Source organism: Hibiscus syriacus, unplaced genomic scaffold, assembly GCF_006381635.1.
Source record: "Hibiscus syriacus cultivar Baekdansim isolate YM2019G1 unplaced genomic scaffold, ASM638163v2 tig00110813_pilon, whole genome shotgun sequence".
Lineage (NCBI taxonomy): Eukaryota > Viridiplantae > Streptophyta > Magnoliopsida > Malvales > Malvaceae > Hibiscus > Hibiscus syriacus.
The window spans coordinates 1,150,724-1,174,612 of record NW_024062871.1 but is presented as its reverse complement, the minus strand read 5'-3'; the positions used below and the strand labels follow the sequence as shown (position 1 = coordinate 1,174,612).

Genomic DNA, 23,889 nt, shown 5'->3' with positions numbered 1-23,889 from the left:
AATCTTCTACGAACCCAACAAATCGGAGAAATGTCGCACTCTCCCAAACGTTGTCGCATTTTCAAAAATCCTTTGGCAAAGGCTGCATTCAAGGTCACCAAACGACTTTTCAGCTCAGAAGTGCCCACATTATCGAGATCTAAGACGTTCATTTACACATCGTTTTCTAGAATGTTTGCCATGTATTATTTGTTTTTCTCCTCCCTTATGAATAAAGACAATCTTTCCTCTCGAGCATCTTGAATTAGATTTAAACCTAATGATTTATTTATTTTTGGTGAAAAGATAATCGCATATTACTGTACAAGGATTCATTGAAAAGTACAGGTACCCAGAAGCCGATCAAGGCTCATGCACATACTTGAGATGGTTGAGGAGCATCTCCCAAATCAAGAAAAAAACAGAATGTGCACATCAGATTTAAACATTTGAAGAATTCAAGATCAGAAATCGAAACTTCAAGCTTTCAAAATCAAGAGTCAACAACAACAGGCCACCGGAGATCGAGATTTCTCTCCAGAGCCCAGGATAACATATGTTGCATATACATTTTAGGCATACCTAAGAGCATGACATCCATAACATCGCATATATGCATATCTTTGCAGGTCCTACCCAGAGTCAATTTCAACTTCACAACGAAGGATATTGGACTCCAGACAACGCAAGTTCAACTTCACGACGAAGGGACCGCTGGTTGTCAACAAACATTTCTCAATTTCAGAGCCAATTTCAACTTCACAACGAAGGATATTGGATTCCAGACAACGCAAGTTCAACTTCACGACGAAGGGATCGCTGGTTGTCAACAAACATCTCTCAATTTCAGAGCCAATTTCAACTTCACAATGAAGGATATTGGACTACAGACAACGCAAGTTCAACTTCACGACGAAGGGACCGCTGGTTGTCAACAAACATTTCTCAATTTCAGAGCCAATTTCAACTTCACAACGAATGATATTGGACTCTAGACCACACAAGTTCAACTTCACAACGAAGGGACGGTTGGTTGTCAACAAACAATTTCCCAGTTCCAGAATCAATTTCAACTTCACGGCGGAGGATATTGGACTCGGAACAATACTACTCACTTGGATTTCAACTTCACGATGAAGGATATCCAATTCCCAGGCTCAACCTCACGACGAAGGGGCCATATACAATTCCAACTTCACAAACAGATTGACCCAACTTCACGACGAAGGAGTCATCTGTAACACCCCAACACCAAAGTCTTCAGGTCAAGTTTCACTTTCGCGATGAAGTATCTTGAGCCAGAAGACGGTTCAGAGGCCACTTACCAAAAGCTTTGAACTCGTTTTCAACTTCACGACGAAGGATTTCGTGCTCGAAATATTCCAGTTTTGACTCAACCTCACGACGAGGGAGTCATTTCGTGATTGACAAACCAGTTTCAGCATCGGGTTTCAACTCTACGACTGAGGATAGTCGATGTGGACGAAATATGTGTCTTTTAATCTTTGCTCTATTTTTGTTACACGATAATGAGCAAAGAGGGGCAGCTGTAGACGCACATTTTTCGTCCTTACATAAAAAAATTATATATATATAATTTATTTGTTATTTTTTCTCTTCTTTACAAGCCTAAATAAGAAAGCAAAGCCCGTTACACAACAACCAAGCCCACATGTGCCAGACCCAACACAGATCAACTAGGGTTCCCAAACCCTAACAGTTTCTCGTCCAGTGCCATTTCCAGAACCAAGCCAGCAAGTCCCCACGCCCAACGTCTCTGGCCACGCACGCAACCGTCACCGGATTTCACGGCAACCATCAACAACCCCCCACAAGCAAACAATGAGAGTTAGAGTTTGATTAGGACTCAAACTAGGCTAAAAATAACATGCATTTTTTTGTATAAATAATCATGTAATCTCATGGTTAAAGGGGACGGTTGATACGGAATACAAAACACAGATTACACAAAAACTACGAGCAATATCGGGTTGAAACCGAAACATTTTTCAAGATTCTCGAAAGTAACAGAAGGTAAAGTCTATACCATTTTCGTTTTGAGGCTTGCATGCTTGTTGTTTTGTTGTTCTTAATTCGAAAAATACCAAAGAAAACTGTTTTGGCCGATGAACTTTTAGGGGAAAGATCGAGACTTTGATCTCAGATCTACCCTCCCCCGAGGCCTATTTCGAAAAACCAGTTTAAGATTTGAGTCGAGGGCAAGAAGAGCTTTCGAAAAAAGCCTACCTTTTCGTGTTTGGCCGCCGATGAACGACGACCGCCGCGGATCCACGACGGCGGCGAGGCGGAGGAGTCGCCGAAATCTGGGTTCCTATGAACCCCATGGCGGTGTGTTCTTCGGTTTGGTGAACAACCGAGAGAAAATATGCAGGGGGGATTTTTGTTTTGAAAAAGAGAAGAAATGAGAGTTAAAAAAATTTGTTGGCCTTTATAGTTGGCTCATCCGACCCGCGTCTCGACCCGACCCTGTTCAGGGGTCCGCGTGTTTAATAAATTTGGAGAAATCACCCTTTTCGTCCCCTTAACTCTTTTAAGAGCCTAATTTGACCCCAAATCAAGCTTCCTCGTGTTTGTTTTATTCAGAATTTGGCACCCAACTTGTCTATCTCCCAATTTGGTCTCTTTCCCTGTAATTCCTTTTTCCAAATATTATAATATATTTAATTATATATATATATATATATATATATATTATTAGCATTATTTTTATTATTATTATTATTATTAATGCACATATTCATTCCTTATTAATTATTATTATGTTACATTATCTATTATATATATATATATATATGTACGAATATTTCTTATACCTTATTTATATATATATGATTAATTTATATATTTTTTTAATTGTTTTGTTTGGTTATTTCCTTATTTAAGTACTATGTATATATTTCTATACATTTTTGGTTCTTTATATATATATACATTATACTTTATTTTATATTATTATTTTATTTTATATTATTCTATTTTATTATTTTGTTATTTTCGTTTTTACCTTTATTTATACATTATATATATATATATATATATTTTTTTTTACTTTCATATGTAAGTATTTATGTCTTTACTATTATTATACTTGCCTACATTTTGTTTATTTCATTTTTTTTCTCTTACCTTATTTTATTCTTTATTTATTTCTTATTTATTCTACTTTGTTCATTTATTCCATCTAATACGTTTCTTGACTTTTTAAGGATGATTTCAAACTGATCTAAGGTAAGCAATTTCGATCGTCGTTTTACCTTTTAATTTAAAGTTACGTTTTTCTTAACTAAAGACAACTGGAAATTATATAGTACCGGAAGGGCAGTTCAAGGGTGTTAACCCTTCCTTGACTATAACCGACTCCCGAATCCGACATATCTTTGGGAAGATGCAGATCAGGTAAGAAATAAGGTATCCGATCAACCCATTTTGTTTTAAATAAATGATCGGTGGCGACTACAATCTACATTTTTTAAGTCGAAGCCCAATTCCGGAGACCCACCCGAAAGACGGTTACGACAGTTATCTCACGTATAACTAATGGAGCTGGTGTCATCAAATCGCCAACCACCTGGCCGTTTGTTTTGCTGAGTAGCTTCTGTACATCATTGAAAGTCTGCAAAATCGAGGACCCAGCAGTAAAAATTAAAATATAAACACAAATGACTTCTTTTGGAGCCAAATGCGTTAAACTCAAATAGATACAAGTTAGGCGACCTTCAAAGTTTACAATCCGGTTGTTTTAAGTATTGTCAAAATGGAAAAGCTCTAATTTGCTCCACCGCATTGCTATTAATCACTAGAAGGACAGAGCACTTGCCTAAGTTTCCACTTACCTTCCAATACAAAGGTACATTATTTTTTCTTTTACAAAAATATCATCATTTGCAAAAAGTTATTGTATTCTTTTCTCAAAATACAATCACATCATTATAAAACAAATAAATAAAGCAAGCAGATTTAGAAATGCTCATTTGTAGGTAGTGAAAATCTCTGTGCTCGTAAAGATATAAGATATAATTTTTTTGGATAAATTGCTCATATTATTATCCAAGAAGCAGTAGACAAAAACACACTGCTACAACAAATACAGATCCCACAAAACAGACCAAAACAAACCTTCTAGGAGGTAGCAATCCCCCAAGCAAGGCAAAGATTACAATTAATCACACTGCTCTTAATCACTATTCTAGCAGCTTTTACTCTAACTATCTTTTTAATACAATTTATCACATTTACAATATCTCTACTAATCCCCCTAATCTATCTATGATTCCTCTCCTCCCAAACACAGTAAATGTAAGCACACCAAGCAACTCTAAGGATAAACACAGGGAAAGATTTTCCTTTAAATCGAGAAATTGCCCAGCTCAACTCCTCCTCCCAAGTCCCCACAGCTCTGTTAACGTTGCACAGTCGTGCAATTCCCTCCCAAATAGCCTTCGAGAACGAGCATTCAAAGAAAATATGACTACGAGTCTCAGGCACAACTTCACACAATCTGTACTTTTCATTCACCTCAATTCTCAAATGAGCAAGTCTATCAGTAGTTGGCAGCCTATCTAAAATAGCCATCCAAGCAATTAGCGAGTGTTTTGGTATGTGCATTGGAAACCAAATAATCTTATGCCAATCAACCTTCACACTTCTCCCCCTAATCTCCTGCCATATCCAGCGAGCATTTACCATGCCCCAATTCATAGTACCTAAGAACAAAGGTTGTAAGTCATCTCTGGTTTTCAGGATCTTCCGCATACTCCAACTGAAAGAAGGCTTGCTCTCAATAGACCAGAAGTCCACCCCCTTAAGAACATAAGATCTCACCCCAAGCAACCCATAAAGATCCCTCAGCAATAAGCAATTCCTTTACCAATAGCATAATACATGCTTTGTTCCAGCATTGTAAATGCTTAAGACCAAGCCCCCCTCAGACTTAGGAGTACAGATAAACTCCCAGCTCACACGAGCTCCCTTAGCTGGGACATCCCCTCCTTTCCAAAAGAATCTGACACAAAGCTGGTTCACTCTCCTAACAACAGCAGCAGGCAAAATTAGTTGCCTTCACCAGACGTTGGCAATGCTGAACAAAATAGCCTTCACCAGCTACAGTCTACCTACATAACTCAGCCATCTGTTAGAACAAAGCTCCAACTTTGCTTTAACTTTCTCCACTAAACTAGCACAATCTTTCTCAATCAACTTCCTGGGGACAAGAGGAACCCCCAAGTATCTTACTGGAAGGCAACCTATAGTAAATCCAGTGATCTCTTGAATCAAACTCCTTTGATTACCATTCACACCAACAATGAAAACTTCAGTCTTAGAGGCATTAAGCCTAATCCCAGACATCTCATAGAACCTATCCAATACACATTAAACTCCTACTATAGAGTCCAAACTACCTTTGCAAAAAATAAGCAGATCGTCTGCAAAACATAAGTGAGTTAAATGTACTCTTTTGCACTTAGGATGAAACTGGAATATTTTTTCTAAGGTAGCAGTGTTCAACAATTCGGATAGGATGTTCATAGCTATGAAAAACAAGTAAGGGGAAAGAGGGTCCCTTTGCCTAACTCCTCTTTTACCTCTGAAGAAACCCACAAGACTGCCATTCAAAACAATAGAGAATCTAGAGTCCATAACACATGCCACAATCCAGTTCCTAAACTGGTCAGGTAGCCCCAACCCCTTCAAAGCAGCAAGCAAAAACTTCTAGCTCAAAGAGTCAAAAGCTTTATGTAAATCAGCTTTTATGGCACATATGGGGGAAATAGAGCTCCTGCCATACCCTCTAACAAGCTCTTGAGCCAAGAGAGTATTACTTTCAATATTTCTTCCCCTCACAAAGGCTGACTGGTTGAGAGTAATCATCTCAGGAAGGTACTTGACCAGTCTACTCACCAATATTTTAGTAACAGTCTTGTAAAATACAGTGCAACAAGATATGGGTCTAAAGTCCATTGCTTTACAAGAGTTAGGCTTCTTAGGAGCTAATGCAACAACAATAGATTTAAAAGCAGGCAACATCTAGAGGTTTTAAAAAAATACCTAACAACAACTATAAAATCAGCTCCAACTATGTCCCAAGCAGATTGAAAGAAACCAGCAGTGTAACCATCAGGGCCAGGGGCTTTATCCTTGCCTTGATTCCAGATAGCCATTTTAATCTCATCATTAGTAACAGATTTAGTCAAGTCTTCACTAGCACCTTCAGGAAAGGAGTACCCCAACAAATCCTTCAAAAATTCATCAGAACACCCCTACACATTGTCATCAATAGAACCAATCTGCCTTGTAAAATAGTTCACCAATTCTGCAGCCATGGAATCAAAAGTTTCCAATTTATTCCCATCATCATCAACAAGGACTCTAATAGTGTTTTTCTTCCTTTTGACTGCTACCTGAGAATGGAAGAACTTAGTGCACTGATCCCCATCAAGTAGCCAGTCAACCTTAGCCTTCTGCTGATAGAATAATCTTTCAGCCTTTTCTAATTCATTCAGCTCTTGGCCTAGTTTCCTTTCATTTTCCATATCACTTGAATTCCCTCCAGTAAGAATCACAATCTGCTGCTTCTCTAATTGTTCCCTTTTATCAGCAACTTTCTTAGAAACGTCAGAGTAGCATCTTTTATTAAGGGCTTTCAATATAGGCTTCAATCTCTTCAATTTATAAAACAGGGCTTGCATAGGATCCCCCAGTGCAGCCTCAGTCCAAGATAGCCCCACCACCTCCTTAAAATCAAGGTGCAAAGCCCAGAAATTAAAAAATTTAAAGGGCTTTGGTCTTGAAGCAAGACTCTCATGAGTGTGCCAAGCTACTGCCATGCAGTGATCAGAAACTCCAGGGGCTTGAAACTCCACATGAGAGTTTGGAAACGCCTCACACCATTGATCATTGACCATAACTCTATCAAGTTTCCTAGCTATGAAACCCTCTTCATGTTTATTTGACCAAGTGAACACAGGCCCAAAGTAGGGGTGATCCACTAAGCCCAGACTTGTCAAACAGTTTCTCAAGTCTTCCATTTCTGGAGTGAAATGTCCATTCTCATTGTTAGAACTCTCCATAGAATCAGCAGTGACATTAAAGTCACCCCCAACCATCCAAGCATTGTTGTCAGTCAGTATACTAACATCAGAAAGTTGACTCCAGAGCTTTTTTCTAGAAGCACCACTATTACTGTCATACACAACAGAAATAATAACACTCTTACCCCCCTAACAACCCTAAATGGAAATAGACTGATCATCCACTTTCAGAACTGAAAACTACAAGTACTTCTTCCATATAACCCATATTCTGCCATTTTCCGGGCAACAATAATTCCATTCTCCAACAAACTGTGCAATAACATCAATGGCCTTATTCTCTTTAACCCGAGTTTCAAGCAAACATATAACCTCAGCTTGCATATTATCAATACGACTCATAATACTTTTCTATTTTTTGGGATGATTAAATCCCCTAACATTCCAAAAGACCACAGTCATGAGACAGAGATAATGTTTGTGCTTCCCACTTCACCAAGCTTCTTTGTCTTATCAAGATTATCTTTCTTCTTTACTTTCATTTCCTGGAGGATGTTAACAACACCTTGGGAAGCTAATCTAGGCCTCCTACCCACTCCCTCGACCTCTTCCAACAAAGAACCCAGAACTTTGAATTTGTTAGAAGAGCCAACATGTCCCTTATTCTTTTCACCTTTTTTCCCCTGCCTCTTCGATTAGATGCAGGATCAAGAGGCAAAGCATCATCCCCCTTAGAATTCCCTTGTACTAAACAGCCAGCAGCCTTGCTTAATATCATATTAGTCATTGTTTTCCCAACAACTGATTGAACCTCCATAGAAAGCTCCCCAGTCTTTTCATTAACAACTTGAACTGGCCTAGACATATCATTAACTACAACAATAGTTAATTGTTTCTTAAGAGACAACTCCCCTGCCTTCTCATTATTCTCAAAAACTAACCCAGTAATATCATTATCAGCAGCATGATTCTGCCCAACATTCTCCTTTTCTATAATAGCTTGCAGACCAGTTTCAACCAAAGGTAGTCCCACACTACTTTTTACTCTCCCTTGATCTGAATTACCCAACACAATCAATTTGTCTGACATTTCAGGAGCCTTATCCTTAACTCTCCACTCCTTCCTTCCTTCAACTCCACCAGCAGTGCACATCTTATCCGAGTGACCAAATATTCTACATTTAGAGCAGCACGAAGGGAACCAAGGAATGATCACCTTCACAGTACAAATAGACCCATCTCGCAACCTGATTGCAACCGAACGAGGCAACCTAGCACCAACCTCAACGCAAGCCTCAACAAATTCTAGTCGTTCCTTAGCAGTCGTGATTGAGTCCATGTACAATGGAACACCCATGGCACTAGCTATATAACTCAGCCCTTTCTTGGAGAACAGCTCAAGAGGAACATTGAAGAGCTGAACTCAAATTGGCATCCTTTCCAGATTAAAATCAAGCCGCTTTAGATTAGGCTCCCACTTTCTCAACACCAAAGGCTTGTGCTGAATATGCCAGGGGCCGTTCTCAAACACCCAGTCACGACTAGCCCCATTAACAAATGAGAAAACATAAAGGTTAGAACCAGCTATACTAACCTTGACCATCGATTTCCCCCACATAATCTCCACCAGTTTCTGCAAGGAACCAAAATTGGGAGCCGACCCAATAACTTGCCCCACCAGAGAGAATTGCCACTCCAAAAACCCCTCCTCAAAAACATCAACCGGAGGAACTACCGTCGTAGCACCCTCACAGCACTCCGGAGGGAAGAAGTCCAGCGATTGCTCCTCAACGCCAGAAAACAAACTCCTCCAATCTATGGCGAAGAGCAGTCAAACAGAATCCATCTCAGCAAATTTCAACATACTCGAACGATGAAAACCAGGGAAAGAAACCCTAAAACCCAAAATCAATAAACCTGCTATCGAGAGAGAAAACGGTTATTCCCGATATAAGATATAATTAACAGGAGTTAAATGTTTTAAAAGTCCTGAAAATGAATAATATAAAACTATGTGAAAGGCAACGAGTTCTGATAAAGCAAGATGCATCTACATCAAGAAGAGAGACAATTCTTGCTTACTTTCCAAGTGTTATCAACTTCAGGAAACAAGTCGTTCTCAGTCCACTGCCCTGGTTGAAAGAACAACTCATAAGAATTGACTATCATCACAAAAACATACCCCGGATTCATGGACAATTTCCACAAAGGAACACAGTGCTACTTAATCAGATTAAAGAAACTGATTTGATATCAATCAATACCTACTCCAAGGGGAAGTGATAAAAATCTAATGCTCAAATTAGACTGCCATTGTTACTAATATAAAGATTTCAGAAGTAAAAAAAGAAAGGGTTTGCTTCTAGGAGAGTTGTACATACATACGTTAATAATGAAATGAAAACTAACAAGAATAAGAAAGGGAAAAGCACGGTAAAATTGATCATATGACTATAATTTACCAGATATGGAGTCCAATGCTAGCAAGTCATAATCAGAAACAAGTCCAACCTGAAGCAGCAAAAAAATGATCTCATTATTCCAGAAGTAAAAGCTAATATTATCGAGGCCAAAAAAGATAAGGCAGTTTCACAAATCAAATAAACAAAGCTGAAGCATCTAACCTCTTGACACTTGAGACTTTTTTTGTTTGTATTCAACATTTCCAATTTTGGCTTATACCCCGCATCCTACAAAGAGAATTGTTTACATCATTACGTATAGTATTTACATTACAGAATTGAGATCACACAGTTGCAACAACCAATTTGAAATGGAATGTAGAAGCAATAATGAGTTTATCTATATTGGAGATGCGCACAAGCCAAGAAAGTCATCATATGGCCAGAACAATCTTTCCTTCATCCACCTCACCTTAAAGTCTTAGAATGGAGAAAGGAACGTACTGTCTATGCCAACAATCTCAATTGGCCAGTATTTCACTAAGATATTAGCTTAAACTTAGTGAACCTTGACTATTAATTGAAGTCTTGAAGAATAGCATTCTACCCTTCATAGGCAAGGTCCAACATCTAATCCAACACTCAGTTTAGGGACATTGGTCTAGTTGGAGAATACAAATGCTAGGACTCCACTTTTCTTGAAATTTCAAGAAATCATGACAGTAAAGAGTTCAGAGATTTGGTACTAAAAGTCAGCAAATGAATAGTTATAATCTCATGACAGAAATTAGGGGAAAGATAACATACCAGTTTTCAATCATCATCAATAACAGGAAAATCGGTGCTTCTGTGTTCAACAAGAGCTTCCAGTGCTATTGGTGTTGGCACAAGAGAGCCTTCTTTTTTAAACACGCACACAAATGCAGACACCATATTATAAGACATAAGCTAAGCAAGCAAGCACCTTCATCAACAGTTGTTGTTGGATTTACCAAATGCAAATCCTCTTTTCTTGTCATAAAATCTCCAACTGTATATACTCCACCTCTTGGCTGCATACAAACAAAACAAAGAAGAACAATTCATGCAAATAACAGGAGTAAAGCTTGAAAACCATATAAGTTCCATCTTCCAAATTACCAACGTACAGCAATTTTCCTCGTGAATCAAGTATGTCGTGATTAAATTGATTGAGTATGAATAATACAAACAGATAATATATATATTAGATGTAATCGTATTTATTTGAAGCTTTGATTTTGCACTATTATAGTTGAGACGCGTGCATATATATACACGCACACAGTTACATACAAATAACAACAATAAAATAAAATTAATGAAAGAGATGCTCGAAGAGGTAATTACTATCTCTGCATCCTAATTCGCTGAAGCTTACCACTTTTTTGCAGTAAATAACAGAAAGTAGAAAGATCGAAACATAAACAAGCCAATAATTATGAAATAAAATTGAATTAAACAGCCGAATTCCACGCATCTAAAAGAGAACTCTTTTTGAGATGTTTAGAGTCTAAATCTGTCCAAATAGAAAACTCTTTCTAAGATGTTTGGACTCTAAATCAGTTATGAAATTAGTGTTAATTTCAGCTAAGTTAACAAAATATGCATCCCAAGATTAAGAAGAAATATAAAGATAAAAATTGAACGGATAAGATAACGAACCAAAACGGAATTGGCGGTGAGAGTGCCGCTAGCAGCAACAACGGACCTGCGAGAACCAAAGCTAGCGTTGAGGGGCGATAACGGAAAGAGGAGGCGGTGGACGGGGCGGAAGATGAGCTGGCAAGGCATGTGGCGAGTGAAGGTCGAAGTGGCGCGTAGGCGAGTGAGGGATAGGGATTGAGCATGGAGAATTGAATCCATTTATTATAGGCAGTTTTCCCTTGGGCGACGGTGGGCGGTGGAGTTGGATACTTTTGGCGAGGAAATGAATTCGGGAAGTTGGAAGAGGAGTGGTAGAGTTGTTTCAAGGTAACTGATTACGACTTTAGAACATTTTATTAAAGCCAACAAGGGTTAAATCTTAAGAAAAATAGAATTCGTTCGACTTAAATAATGCAAAATTTAGAGATTGAAACAATTATCAAAAAGAATCTTAGTGGGTCCGAGGAAACTGTACGTCTTCCTTACGGTGGTGAATCCAACTTCAACATTATTCGCATTGGATGCTAAAAGTTGAATCGGTAATTAATACCGGTGGCAACTTGTAGAGAAGTTGGAGTATGATTATGCATGCTACTGGACATAATTGAGAACATGAATGAAGAAAGAGAAATCAATTGTCAGAAGCATCACACAAACAACATTTAGAAAGTAGGAAGAAAACTGTTAGGCTTGAATCCTAGAAAATGATTGTCAGATTTCTTTGGATGAAGCTAATGGGATCCTCAGACCATTGCAAACTGGATCGAATGGAAATGGTTGTTATTGACGAGAGTCAGGAATGTTGAATAACGAAATGAAGTGTAAAGGTTTGTTGCTAGTCATCTTTAGGGGATATATGGAGAGTCAAGTTGGAGCAAACTCATCTGTCATAATCATTTTTTTAAACAATTAAGTTTTAAAAATAATTAATTTAAAAATTTTAAATTAGAGTCGTCCTCGACTTTGAGTTAGGTGGATTAAATACCTAAAAACGTATTTTAAAATAATTTTAAGAAAAAATATTATTAAGACAAAAATTGATATGTATTATCCAAAAATTCATTTTAAGGGTTCAAAAGTCGATTACACGTGGAAAAACGATTAACACCCCACAGAGCCAAAAAATTGATACTTAGTCGCTTACACAACGTCGTAAATGGTGTAAATTGTGAATTTGTATCAATATTTAAATTATGTTCCTTTAATTGAACATCAAATAATTTACTTCGAATTAATTATTAGGGAACATTTCTTAATTTGAGAAGAAATCACGAGATTTGCACATCCTCTAATGGGAAGGCTATCACATTTATTTCTCCTTTATACGAGAAATGTTCCCTCCCTAACGTTATCAAAAAACTTAAATCGAATATAAATTGAATATCAGTAATTGCATAAAATAATTTACTATTAAAAAACATGAATTGCATCATTTGAATAAAAACGAATTAATTATCATTATTTTATAAAAATAAACTCGACTTATTTCAAGTTCACTTTGCGTTTGAATGCCGTATCAAATCACACTACTTCGATCAAGAGGTGCTTTTTACGCCCATTCTACGATAGAGTGTTCTTGAAAATATTAAAGCAAGAAAAACTGAAAATATTGAAAAATAAAATGAATATTTTGTAAAAATTTTCAAAAAAAACATTAGTTCTAAAAAAAGACAATATATGCACATTTATAAGGGCCAAAATATATTAAAAAACATATGCAAAAATAGCAATTCAAAATTAAAAGAAAGAAAATTGTCAAACATGGATTAAATCGAATTCAAATATAAATGCGCTATTGAACATCAAATAAATAGAATAATCAAATAAAAATTTATCTTATGACTAAATCGATAGGAAAAAACATGTTCAACTTGAAGAAGATAAATAAATATCTACAACTAACAAAGGACCAAAATATAAGTCAACCAAAAATTGAAGCATGAATCATAAATATTAGCAAATACAATAACGAGCTAACTAGGGCCAAAATCGAAAGATATAAAATACTAAGCTCAAAATAAGAAACTTGAAAATATACGAGTAAATGTTAAAAATTACTATTAAATATAAAGATATTTTAAATACATACATACATATGGTCCATACACATAAAATACATAAGAATATGAAACATACACATATATTAAAATAAACATACACATATATTAAAATACAAGGACCAAAATGCAACAATTAAGAAAAGCAATACCAAATCAGAAATTAACAGTGACTAAAATGTATAAATTAAAAATATATCACCAAATTTATGAATAAATAAAGAAAACAACACTGATTAGTGACTAAAATGAAACAAAACAAAGAAACAATAGTCAATCTCTAATAAATAACAGTGCAAACAGATGATTAAATTAAAATAAAATGAAATTTGCATGTTACTTTCAAAATACAATAAATAAGTAAAAAAGAAATATGGATAAAAACGAAATAAGAAAAGCAAGCAAATTATGACTAAAATAGTGACCTAAATAAAAATAAAAATAATAAAAACCAGCAGAACAATTCGAAATAAATAAATAACAACATGACAAGTGACCGAAATAAAACAAAACAAAACATGTAGCTTAAATCGAAACTAATAGATAAAAGATGAAATAAGTGACCAAAATATAAATATGTGGCTAACTATGAGGGACTAACAAGATATTTACCATATTTTAAACCTGAGCATTTTCTAAACAAAATAAATAAGGGGAAATATCACATTAGATCCAGAAATTCGAACTAAATATCAAAACAGCCCAAACCAGTGACTGAAATGCTTGAACTAAACTAACCCCCGGTTTCTTTCTCTCTTCGCTCTCTCCTTCACGCACGTGGCAACCATCTCCAAGGAGCCATGGCTTTCAATGCCGGCCACCACATGTGGTGGCACCACGACCTAAATCGCTCCATGACCGACCCTTAAAGCTCCTCACCGGCGGAAGCAACCCCGACAGGGCATGGTAGGCCGACTCATTCCCTCTTTTTTTCTTTTTATTTTCTCTTGATTAAAATACATGCATGCTAGGAAAATAAAGAGGAAAAACAATATACCTTCAAAACCAAAATTTTCTTTTTGATTCCAAAAAATATTCTTTTTACACTGTTTTTCTTTTCGGTCCCTATTTCCTTGCTGACTGATTTTTTTTCTCGAGATACCCCTTTACAATATGTTTTTAGGGTTTTATAACCTAATACATAATATAAAATTTCATTTCATTATCTTTTGTTTGGTGACCTACTGAGAATGGGGAGGTATGGGCAGTAAGGGGTGGCAGCAGTAGTTGATTGCAGGGCATGGTGGGCGTGTTGAAGCAGGCGGTTGGTGTGCAGGGTATGACTGTTGTAACAAGTATGACTGTGGTGATTTTAGGACAAAAAATGGTGAATATGCCATGCAAACAACAGGAAACACAACACTGTAGTTCGATCTTTAGCAGCAAAAACATGGTGAGAGTTTATGGAAATTGGATTATGTGATCTAAGATCGCCCAAACCTTGGTTCCATGTGTTCTAGTTTGATAAGGATATTTATTTTCACACTCTAATTTAGGGGTTAAATTATAAGTTTTCAAACTTTATAGACAGTTTTAGAAAGTGTTGGAAATTTTAAGATCAGTTTATAAGATCTTGAATATGTTAGAGTAGTTTTTAAAATTTCTGATGTTTAACCCTTTTTGCTAAAGGCAAATCCCCTGATCGTGAAACACCCAAAAGCTTCAAACCAGTATTTCACCCCCACTGGCCATCTTCGGTCACTCTTCTCCAGCCAGCGGTGGCATGCATCGACACCACCACCAGTTCCGACATCACCTCGCGAGCAAACCCCTGCTAATCGATTGTCGAAAGTTGTCGTTGATCGTCGTGAAAGAGCGTTTGAAGTTCTTCGGAAAAACCCAAGCAACCATTCAAATTTTTGCATTTTTCAACCGCCTCAGGCGTCAGCTCGCCTCATCGCCGGCGTGGTTGGACTCCACAACTCAGTGCAATCAAAACTCGATCGGGTTCATCGCCCATCGTCATCGGTTTTCTCCGATCACCGGCGTGGTTGTAGGAGAAATCGGCAGCCCGGAACTGCCTCCGTCACCGGCGGTGCACGTGGAGCTTATTTTTGTATGGGGAAATTTCCAGAACCGGGTTTGGTTAACCCGACCCGTCTACCCGACCCAGTCGTTGAGTCAATTCATTGATTTTGACCGAGTCAACCTGTTGATTGTTCTGACCGTTGACTTTAATCGGTCAGATTGTTGACTTTGGATTTGATAAAAAAATTATTTTTTTTCGAAAATGACATATTTTATGTTTATCGACGTTCTGAGTCAGAATTCAAATTCATTTTTTTTAAAATTCACACCTGGTAAGCCGTTTTTCAATGATTTATCTTTGGATTCAAGTTGGTTTTTTGATTAAGTTCAATTTCTGACATAAATTTATTTGCTATGTATCCGATGAATTATTAGACATTGAATTAAAGTTCGAGGGAGATCGAATGGAGTTTAAATGGTCGATCGATATGATATAAAAATCGAGGTAATACATTACTACCTATTTCATGCTTTATGGAACATTTTGGTATTGATTTTTGTATGGATGAGTATAATTGGTCACATGTATGTAGCAATCACTTCCTAAACTCGATCCGAATATTATAAAAAGTCGGTACCAAATATGACTTATATGGCTCGTTTAAAAAAATAGAAGATCAATCGGAAATAATAATAATAAGTTCAGTGATTTTATAATAAATGATTTGATTTTAAGATCCGTGAAATTTGATAAATTTTATTAAAGGTTAAATACCGAGGTTATTTGGATATAAAATTACCGAAAAGAGAACCATAGAATAAAATTATGAAGATGTCCTTGTAATGGAAAATGACTAAGACTTCCTCGATTGGTAAAAAAATAACTTCGAAAGTACATATTGGATCAATTATCAGAAAAACTACATAAGATTGAATTGAAAGGAATTACAGAAATGTCATCGAGCTTTGTAATAAATGTAATAACTTCCAATGATCAAAAGAACAAAATACCATAAAGCGCTAAAGGAACTAGAATTAAATCAAACCTAATTTATCGAGAGTATGCTACTGACAGATTTTAATGAAATGATGATGATACACTTAAGTGTTAAGCAATGGATGGCTATGATAATGGAGACGGCCTGAGAACTCATATCTTGATACATTTAAACCTTGAAATCATCGATTTAAATTTCAGATCTATATTGGTATGGCCTAAAGTGTAAAATGACCCAAAGAAAGTTTAAACACTGAAATAACTAAATACCCTTAAGCTTATAAATGATTAAATCAACCTCGAAGGCCAAAATGACTTTATTATAGACCAAATTGAACCAAACGGATGTACCATATGTATCCGAATTTCAGAAACGTCCGAATTATTTTGGAAAACTCTGAAGTGACTCATATAGATATGACTACTAAATATTAAGTAACCTCAATGACTGAGGATTAAGTAAGTGATTTTGATGAGTCTGGGAATCCTGATGAACTTACATGTTGTACTGTCCCTATCGGTTATGAACCACGAATTAAATACGCCGACAATTCCTGATATTGTTGCAATGTGGAAATGAAATAAAGACCATTGAAATATATATTCGTCTCCTAGAGATCTATTTAGCGATGATTCTGAAGATGATCTATGGACAATAATTGTTGGTATTAAATAGTGAATACCCTAGAAGGGCAACGAATTAATCAGTCGACATGCATCAGTTCTGGGAGTTGTTCAGCTCGAGTTATTTTGATAATCTGATAGATCGACATATATTGTAAATTTCCTGAATCTTCGTTTATCCATTATCATCTCAAATCACTCTGGTCATATTTGAAAACACAAGTAACTCGGATATAAAGGATCCTGAATACCCTATTTGGTTTAATTGGACTTAAAATCATGATAATTCAATTCATAATCCTGAATACCACTGATTGTTTGAGTAATGGAACCACTCTCTGCAAATCTGAATCTAGAATTATTCTGTATAAAGGTTCCTGAACATATTCCTGATGCACCTGGATCATAGCGGGTTTCTAAAGTATCAACTTTAAATGTCTGATTAAATCCATTAGTAATCGATCCCTTTCAATAGGATCTCGTTCTTGGAATCCGATCAAATTACATCAATTTCATGTTTTCCATTACTGATAACTGCCAAGTGCCTCTGAAAAATACTTGGATCCACTAGCGTGTTCCCCATGTACTGCATGACGGTCTTATATGTTTTGAAATGAGTTTTATTGAAATTATCAATTTACTGGTTTATGAACCATGTCAACATGATATGTGTTCTCTGATTACGGTTTTCACTGAAAAATATGATTGCTACTGATTTATGGAATCATGGAATTTACTGATTTATGAAATATGGTTTCCTGTTTTCACTTCATGTTTTCACTGGTTATACTTGAACAATTTTATTGGGACATTATCTGGGTAGACTGAAGGTTTAACTATGATCAAGCCGGTAAATCCTTACGGACATAAGGTGACCCTTGGGTAGGCTCTCAGGCCTCAAGGCACTTCCTTGGGTTAATAATGGGACTACATATGATGTATAGGTGGAAATCAGTTATATGATTTATTTCATTGTTACGTTCTGAGATTTTATTGGATCACGTTCCAGGTATTATGATTTATGGTTAAAACTGATTTCTACTAGAATTTATATGGGTAGAATTATGGAGTATGGATGTTCAACTCTGATCCAGCTGGTAAATCCTTACGTACCTAAGGTGAACTTTGTCTCCCTTTGTTGTGTGCTTAGGGTAAACCCTTATGGATGCAATTAGAGGGAACTGCATAACGGTGTTTGGTTGGAGTGTTCCACTATGGTTTTGAAAATATATTGTAAACAATTAATGTTTTAAAATATTTATATCTTTTCACTGGTTTTTGTTGGAACACACTAGACATCCTATTCGATCTCATGAAAACTTGATATTATGAATGTTTCCTATGAACTAAAATCTTCATGCATGTTACTCGAAGAAATATCAGTTGTACTGTAGATCATTCTGAAAACTTGTATAAGTCTGAGTCAATAAGAAAATTTTATGGCTTTCCATTTATCTACATGTCTTGTAGCATCAACTTATAGTATTGTATTACTTAGATTCATAAAGCTCACTCTTTGACTTACTATTTCAGGTTAAAATTATTAAACATGTGCAACTATCAACATCAGTAAGAGAATTCCTCCGGTGTTACTTGCGGAGTACGATGCATGTGATTAGGGGCATGTTGGTTGTATTTTATTTTATATACGAGTCTGAAAATCTGTTTTATTTCTGAATATTAATAAATTTTACTTTTGTATTTATATATTGATTTTATGATTTTACATGCTTTAATAAAAAAATTAATTTTTCTGAGATTTTTATGGTGAATCGCTCTGGTGACTCTAATGTGACACACTAGATCGGATCGAACCACCCACATGGGTTACATTTATTATTTGGAAAATGTAGACGGGACTGATTACTTTATTATACTACTGAAAAGCTACAGGGACATATTGTTTGTTTAAGTGTAACTCAGATTTATTATGGATTCACACAGTACATGTAAGTTTTGCATTTTCTGGTATATTCTCTACCTTTCAATCAGACATTTAAAATTGCTTCGGCTTAGACACTGTCAAACCCAAACATCTAAATCCCAAAGAATGGAAAATCATGCTTCACCCACCATATTTGAACCTGCTTAAATGCATGTCCTCAGCATAGGCACCCTACCCCACAACGTGAGGGGCACTGCCACTATAACCTTCCAATGTAGGGCAGTACCTAACTTTCAGAAAGAATTTTTTTTTTGTAATAACAGGATCAGTTAAACTTTTATGCGGTATTTTAAAACTTTAAACTCAATTCAAATTTAATTTAATAATATAAAATTAAATAATTTAAATATAACACAGTACAATGAGATATAATCTGAATTTAAATAACTCAAATTTAAAATAATCTACATATAATGGTCCAAATTTAAAACTATTGAACAAATAATCTCGAGTAAAATAGATCAAACGTAAAAAAAAAGATCACCAACAAAATAAATAATTTAAATTTAAAATTATCCTAGTTTAAAATAATTTAAACATAAGATACCCTTGATTTTTTAAAACATAAATCATCTAACCAGATTAAATAACGGGAATAGAACCTTTTATATCAAAAGCAAAACGATACCGTATAGATAAAGTGAAAACATAGAAAAAGAAGAGCACCACCTTAATAAAAGGTGGTAGCAATATAAAAAGCCCGCGTTAAGTATCCAAAAACCTTTTGTCACTTGTCACCGTCACACTCACATCACAGTAAAAATGTTCTCTTCAACTTTTACTTAGATGGGGTTTAGCGATAAAAAGTTTACGGTATGCGGATAATATTTACAGATATTTATAATAGAAGAGGTGAATCGAAAGTTTACAGTTTGTAAGAAGAATATTGTTTTTTTTAAAGTTTATAAATTGTTAAAATAAACTGAAATATAAATAAACTGATTTTTAAACTTAAAAGAGTTTTGTAATACTGATATTTAAATAATTTTAGTTTTACAATATTAAAATTTAAATAATTTATATAACTATAATAATAATTTTTTTAGAAAAACAAACACCACAATAATTATATTATAAGTTTCACATAATTACATGTATTATTAGTTTTATAAGTTTTATAGAATAAAATTTATAAATAATCATTAAATTATATGATTTTTTAAACATTAAATTATCTAAAATTATATAATAATTTTGAATTTTATTATCATATGACACAACAACATTAATTATCATTAAACTATTATTAATCAATGAATCATGCACCTCTCTTTTTTTAAACATTAATTATCATTAAACTATTATTAAATATGTAATTATGTAATACTTTTAATTTTTAAATATATATTCATAATTTATTTTTATAATTATATGATATTTTTAGAAAATATTTTTTAATTTATCAAATTATTTTATGATTATTTTTTACTTAATTGTGATTATATTTTAAAATTTTAAAAACATAATTTATAATTTTTTATATTTTAAAATCTTAATTATCAAATAATAAAATCATTTTTTATTAAGCAATGTGGTTTAAATACTTACATTTCTTATAAAAAAATTTAAATATAATTTAAAAATAACAAATCCAAAAAAATATTATATTTAAACTTAAATCAAAATAATTAAAATAAATATAAAATTTTAATAATATATAAAATAATTTATATGATATAAAATTAAATATCTATAATATAATATTAAAAAGATAATATTTAATTTATTTAAAAAAATTAATATTAAAATTAATATCTATAATATAATATTAAAAAATTGATATTTAATTTATTTAAAAATTAATATTAAAATTAATATCTATAATATAATATTAAAAAATTAATATTTATAATATAAAATTAAATATAAAGCTTTTCTGAAGAGGTTAGAAGACGTCTACAGACATTAGATCACATCTACATCACACAGATCACACACAAACATTAAAAGATCTTTTGTATTCTAAAAAACAAACAATTTACTAAGTTTAATATTTACACGACACAGACATAATAAATTTAAAAAGCTAAAACAATAAAAACAAACACCGCCCTAGTTTCTCTCATCTCTGCTCTCCTTCGCTTTTATATTTTGTTTTTGTTTTTTTCTTTCTCGAGCTTTGCATAAGCAGAAACAGAAGCCAAAAACACAAATGTTGCCGTGTTTCACGGACTACCTTAGCTTATGCAGAGCCACTGCTGCAATTGGGTACTTGTTCCTGTTACTCTTCTCTTTCTTCATCACCATTTACTCTGCTTGTTTTAATGGAAACTGCCAGGTTTTTTTTTCTGCTTCCTCTGTTTCTCTTTCATTTCCTTTTTTTTCTTCTCTATGATCCGTGTCGCAGGTTCTGGATTCATGTTCCCAGGCTACAGATTGTGGTCCAGGTCTTTATTGCGGGAAGTGGGAACTGCCTAGCTTTGGGCAAGAGTCAACCTTTTTGTACCAGAGGCCAAGCCATCATACCCACTTCTGTTGCAAGTGTTTTTGAGAATATAGTTTAAATTTGTTTCCTTTTGGTAAGGGGGCTCCTTGTTTCCATTTCTGTGTATATTATGGTGATGTGTTTTAGCAATTTTGTTTTTTCTTTTCATTTCTTTTGTATATCTATTTTTTTATTCTAAGCAAATTGCGTATGGACATTCAAATTTTTGGTGTGAATTTCGGGTTGAAGGTTGGTGGGTTGCCTTTCAACAAATATTCATGGCTGATGACTCACAAATCCTTCAGCGTAGTGGATGCAACATCTTTGCAAGGTGTTCAAAGACTGACATTTTACAATCAAGAAGACACTGTTACTAATCAATTGATGGTGTGTACTTTCTATTCTTTTGAATCACCTTTAAATGACCTTGTTAGTCATTGAAAATCTCAAGGGAAAGTACAAAAAGGAGGAATTGGAGATGATCTGCTAAATTACATATAGTCTAGTAAGTTGATAACATTAAAGTTTCTTTTTTTTTGGTTCATTTATGATTTTGTCCGTCTGGTATTAAATAGCATTTACTTAGCATCTTTATGGCCTCCTACCTAAACTATGAAAATGGTTTTTGCGTGCATCTTGTCTTACATTTTAAAGAAACAGATGAACAATAGATTTCTCTATATTCTAATTTGTTTGCTATGTGGTTGGTTTTGTCTAGAATGGAGTGAGGGGGTTGATGTTGGACATGTACGATTTTAACGACGATATTTGGCTCTGTCATTCATTCCGGGGACAATGTTTCAACTTCACTACCTTTGTAATGTCTTTCCATCTTAGAAATCTAGCAGTTCTAATGCGTGCTCTTCTTTTTAAGTTTTAAATTTCCAGTTTTCCAATACCAATTTGCAATGTGTTTTGATTGGATCTTTATTCAGCAACCTGTAATTAACACCTTGAGGGAAGTGGAAGCATTCTTGAGTCGGAATCCATCGGAAATTGTAACCATTATAATTTAGGACTATGTGCATACAACAAAAGGACTGAGTAACCATTTCATGAGTGCCGGTCTGAACAAGTATTGGTTTCCAGTGTCAAAGATGCCAAAAAAAAGGTGAAGATTGGCCAACTGTGAATGTAATGGTGCAAGCAAATCACAGGCTTTTGGTTTTCACCTCAGTTGTTTCGAAGGAAGAGGAGGAAGGAATTGCTTACCAGTGGAAGTACATAATAGAAAATGAAGTTAATGACTATATGCGTATGATTACATTTTTTCTAGGTTCATATTGCTGTACTTGCTATCGACTATTGATTAACATCTTCATGATATTTTGGGATTCAGCTGGAGATCCTAGGGTAAAGCCAGGCTCTTGCCCGAATAGGAAAGAATTGCGGCCGCTTAATTCAAAAAGTGCCTCTCTTTTCCTCATGAATTACTTTCCAACTTACCCGGTTGAGAACGAAGCTTGCAAAGAACATTCAGCACCCCTTGCTGACATGATTGGCACCTGCTTCAAAGCAGCTGGGAGCATGCTGCCAAACTTCATAGTTGTCAACTTTTACATGGTATTCAATTGTAACTTGTATATATAACTTTGTTCTAAAATGTGCAACGCACTAACACGGGATAAGTCATGCAGAGGAGTGATGGAGGTGGTGTTTCTATGATTTGGGTAGCATGAATGGACAAAGATTATGTGGATGCAATATACTATTGCAGCCTGCCAGGTTTGTCCAAAACTGAATTTAATTGTTTGGAAAGCATTGGCAACTTTAGTTCTGTCTTTTAGTAGTCATTTGACGGCTTATTTTGCATAAATCACTCCACTTACTAACATTATATGTCATTGCCATTGTATGGCAAAGGAATCTACAATTTTATTTTTACTTTTTGCATGTGAAACCTTCACCAAAGGTTATTGAAGTTGAGTCTGTAACATCTGGTTGTTGTTTGCTGTAGTTCATCCTAATTCAGCCGTATATAAACTTGATTTTAATCTTACTTCTGCATCAGATTAGCCATACTTGCAAAACTATTCACCAATGCAGGATGGGGAAGAATATTGGTGAACTTGGTCATACTTGCATATCTTTTGATAAAGGATAATGTTTTAAGTTACTAGAAGAAATCCCCGTGCCCGCAAAATCACAAATTTGAACTTAATTTTGCCATCCCTTTCTCCCTTTGACAACTTTTTATGGTGTTCCCCAGCAATTTGGGCGGTTGAAATTAAAAGGCTAGCATTTCACCGAAATTGGTCTGTCTCTTACAGTGACGCGATTGTATTTTGAAACCTGTCTTGTTATACAGGCTGGAGCACCATTTGGATCTTGCAAGAACATTTCTATGCCTTCTTCAAGTCCAATGACAAATACCGCAGGAAGCTTTTCTGGATCTGTTCAGTTCTCAAAATCTGCTTCAGCAGTCTATTATCCTAAACGCTTTGCCGTTGGCTTCTTTTCTATTGCATGGATGTTATTGTCAACATAATCGATAATTCTCAGGATAGCTTATATAGTTTTACGGGGGCTTATAATATGTCAGCATGCAAAATTTTTGATTCAAGGCCTAGTATACAGCATCCTGCCTTATTCGGTGGAAGGTCAAGGAATGCTTGTTTAGAGACAATACAATTTGATTATAATCAAAGCTCTATTGAGATTCTTCTGTTGAGGCAAAATTAAATGGATGTATGAGAACCTATTTTTGGAAGTGACCAGAGAGATTTGCAATGTAATGAATAGTAAGTAGTTCATGTATGCAATTTGCTACACTATAAT

The 23,889-nt window shown here is 34.9% G+C and overlaps 1 protein-coding gene and 1 pseudogene across 5 annotated transcripts; one reads left to right on the top strand and one right to left on the bottom strand.

Annotated features, from left to right (window-relative positions):
* Positions 1-3,522: 3,522 nt before the first annotated feature.
* LOC120141701 lies at positions 3,523-22,021 on the bottom strand. Of its 5 annotated transcripts, XR_005517793.1 has the most exons (6): positions 11,114-11,407; positions 10,395-10,482; positions 10,238-10,302; positions 9,491-9,539; positions 9,111-9,160; positions 3,523-3,613 (listed from the first exon to the last, which is right to left on the bottom strand). XR_005517793.1 is itself a non-coding variant. In XM_039156496.1 (5 exons), the coding sequence occupies exon 5, from the start codon at positions 7,101-7,103 to the stop codon at positions 6,258-6,260; it is 846 nt and encodes a 281-aa protein (XP_039012427.1). In that variant the 5' UTR covers positions 7,104-9,160; positions 9,491-9,539; positions 10,238-10,302; positions 10,395-10,482; positions 11,114-11,451; the 3' UTR covers positions 4,105-6,257. The 5 variants fall into 5 exon arrangements, 4 of the variants coding, with proteins under 4 accessions (XP_039012427.1, XP_039012430.1, XP_039012428.1 ...); XM_039156496.1 differs by lacking the exon at positions 3,523-3,613 and having other exon boundaries at positions 4,105-9,160; positions 11,114-11,451; XM_039156499.1 differs by lacking the exon at positions 3,523-3,613 and having other exon boundaries at positions 4,105-9,160; positions 11,114-11,448.
* LOC120141705 lies at positions 20,781-23,885 on the top strand (annotated as a pseudogene).
* Positions 23,886-23,889: the final 4 nt, after the last annotated feature.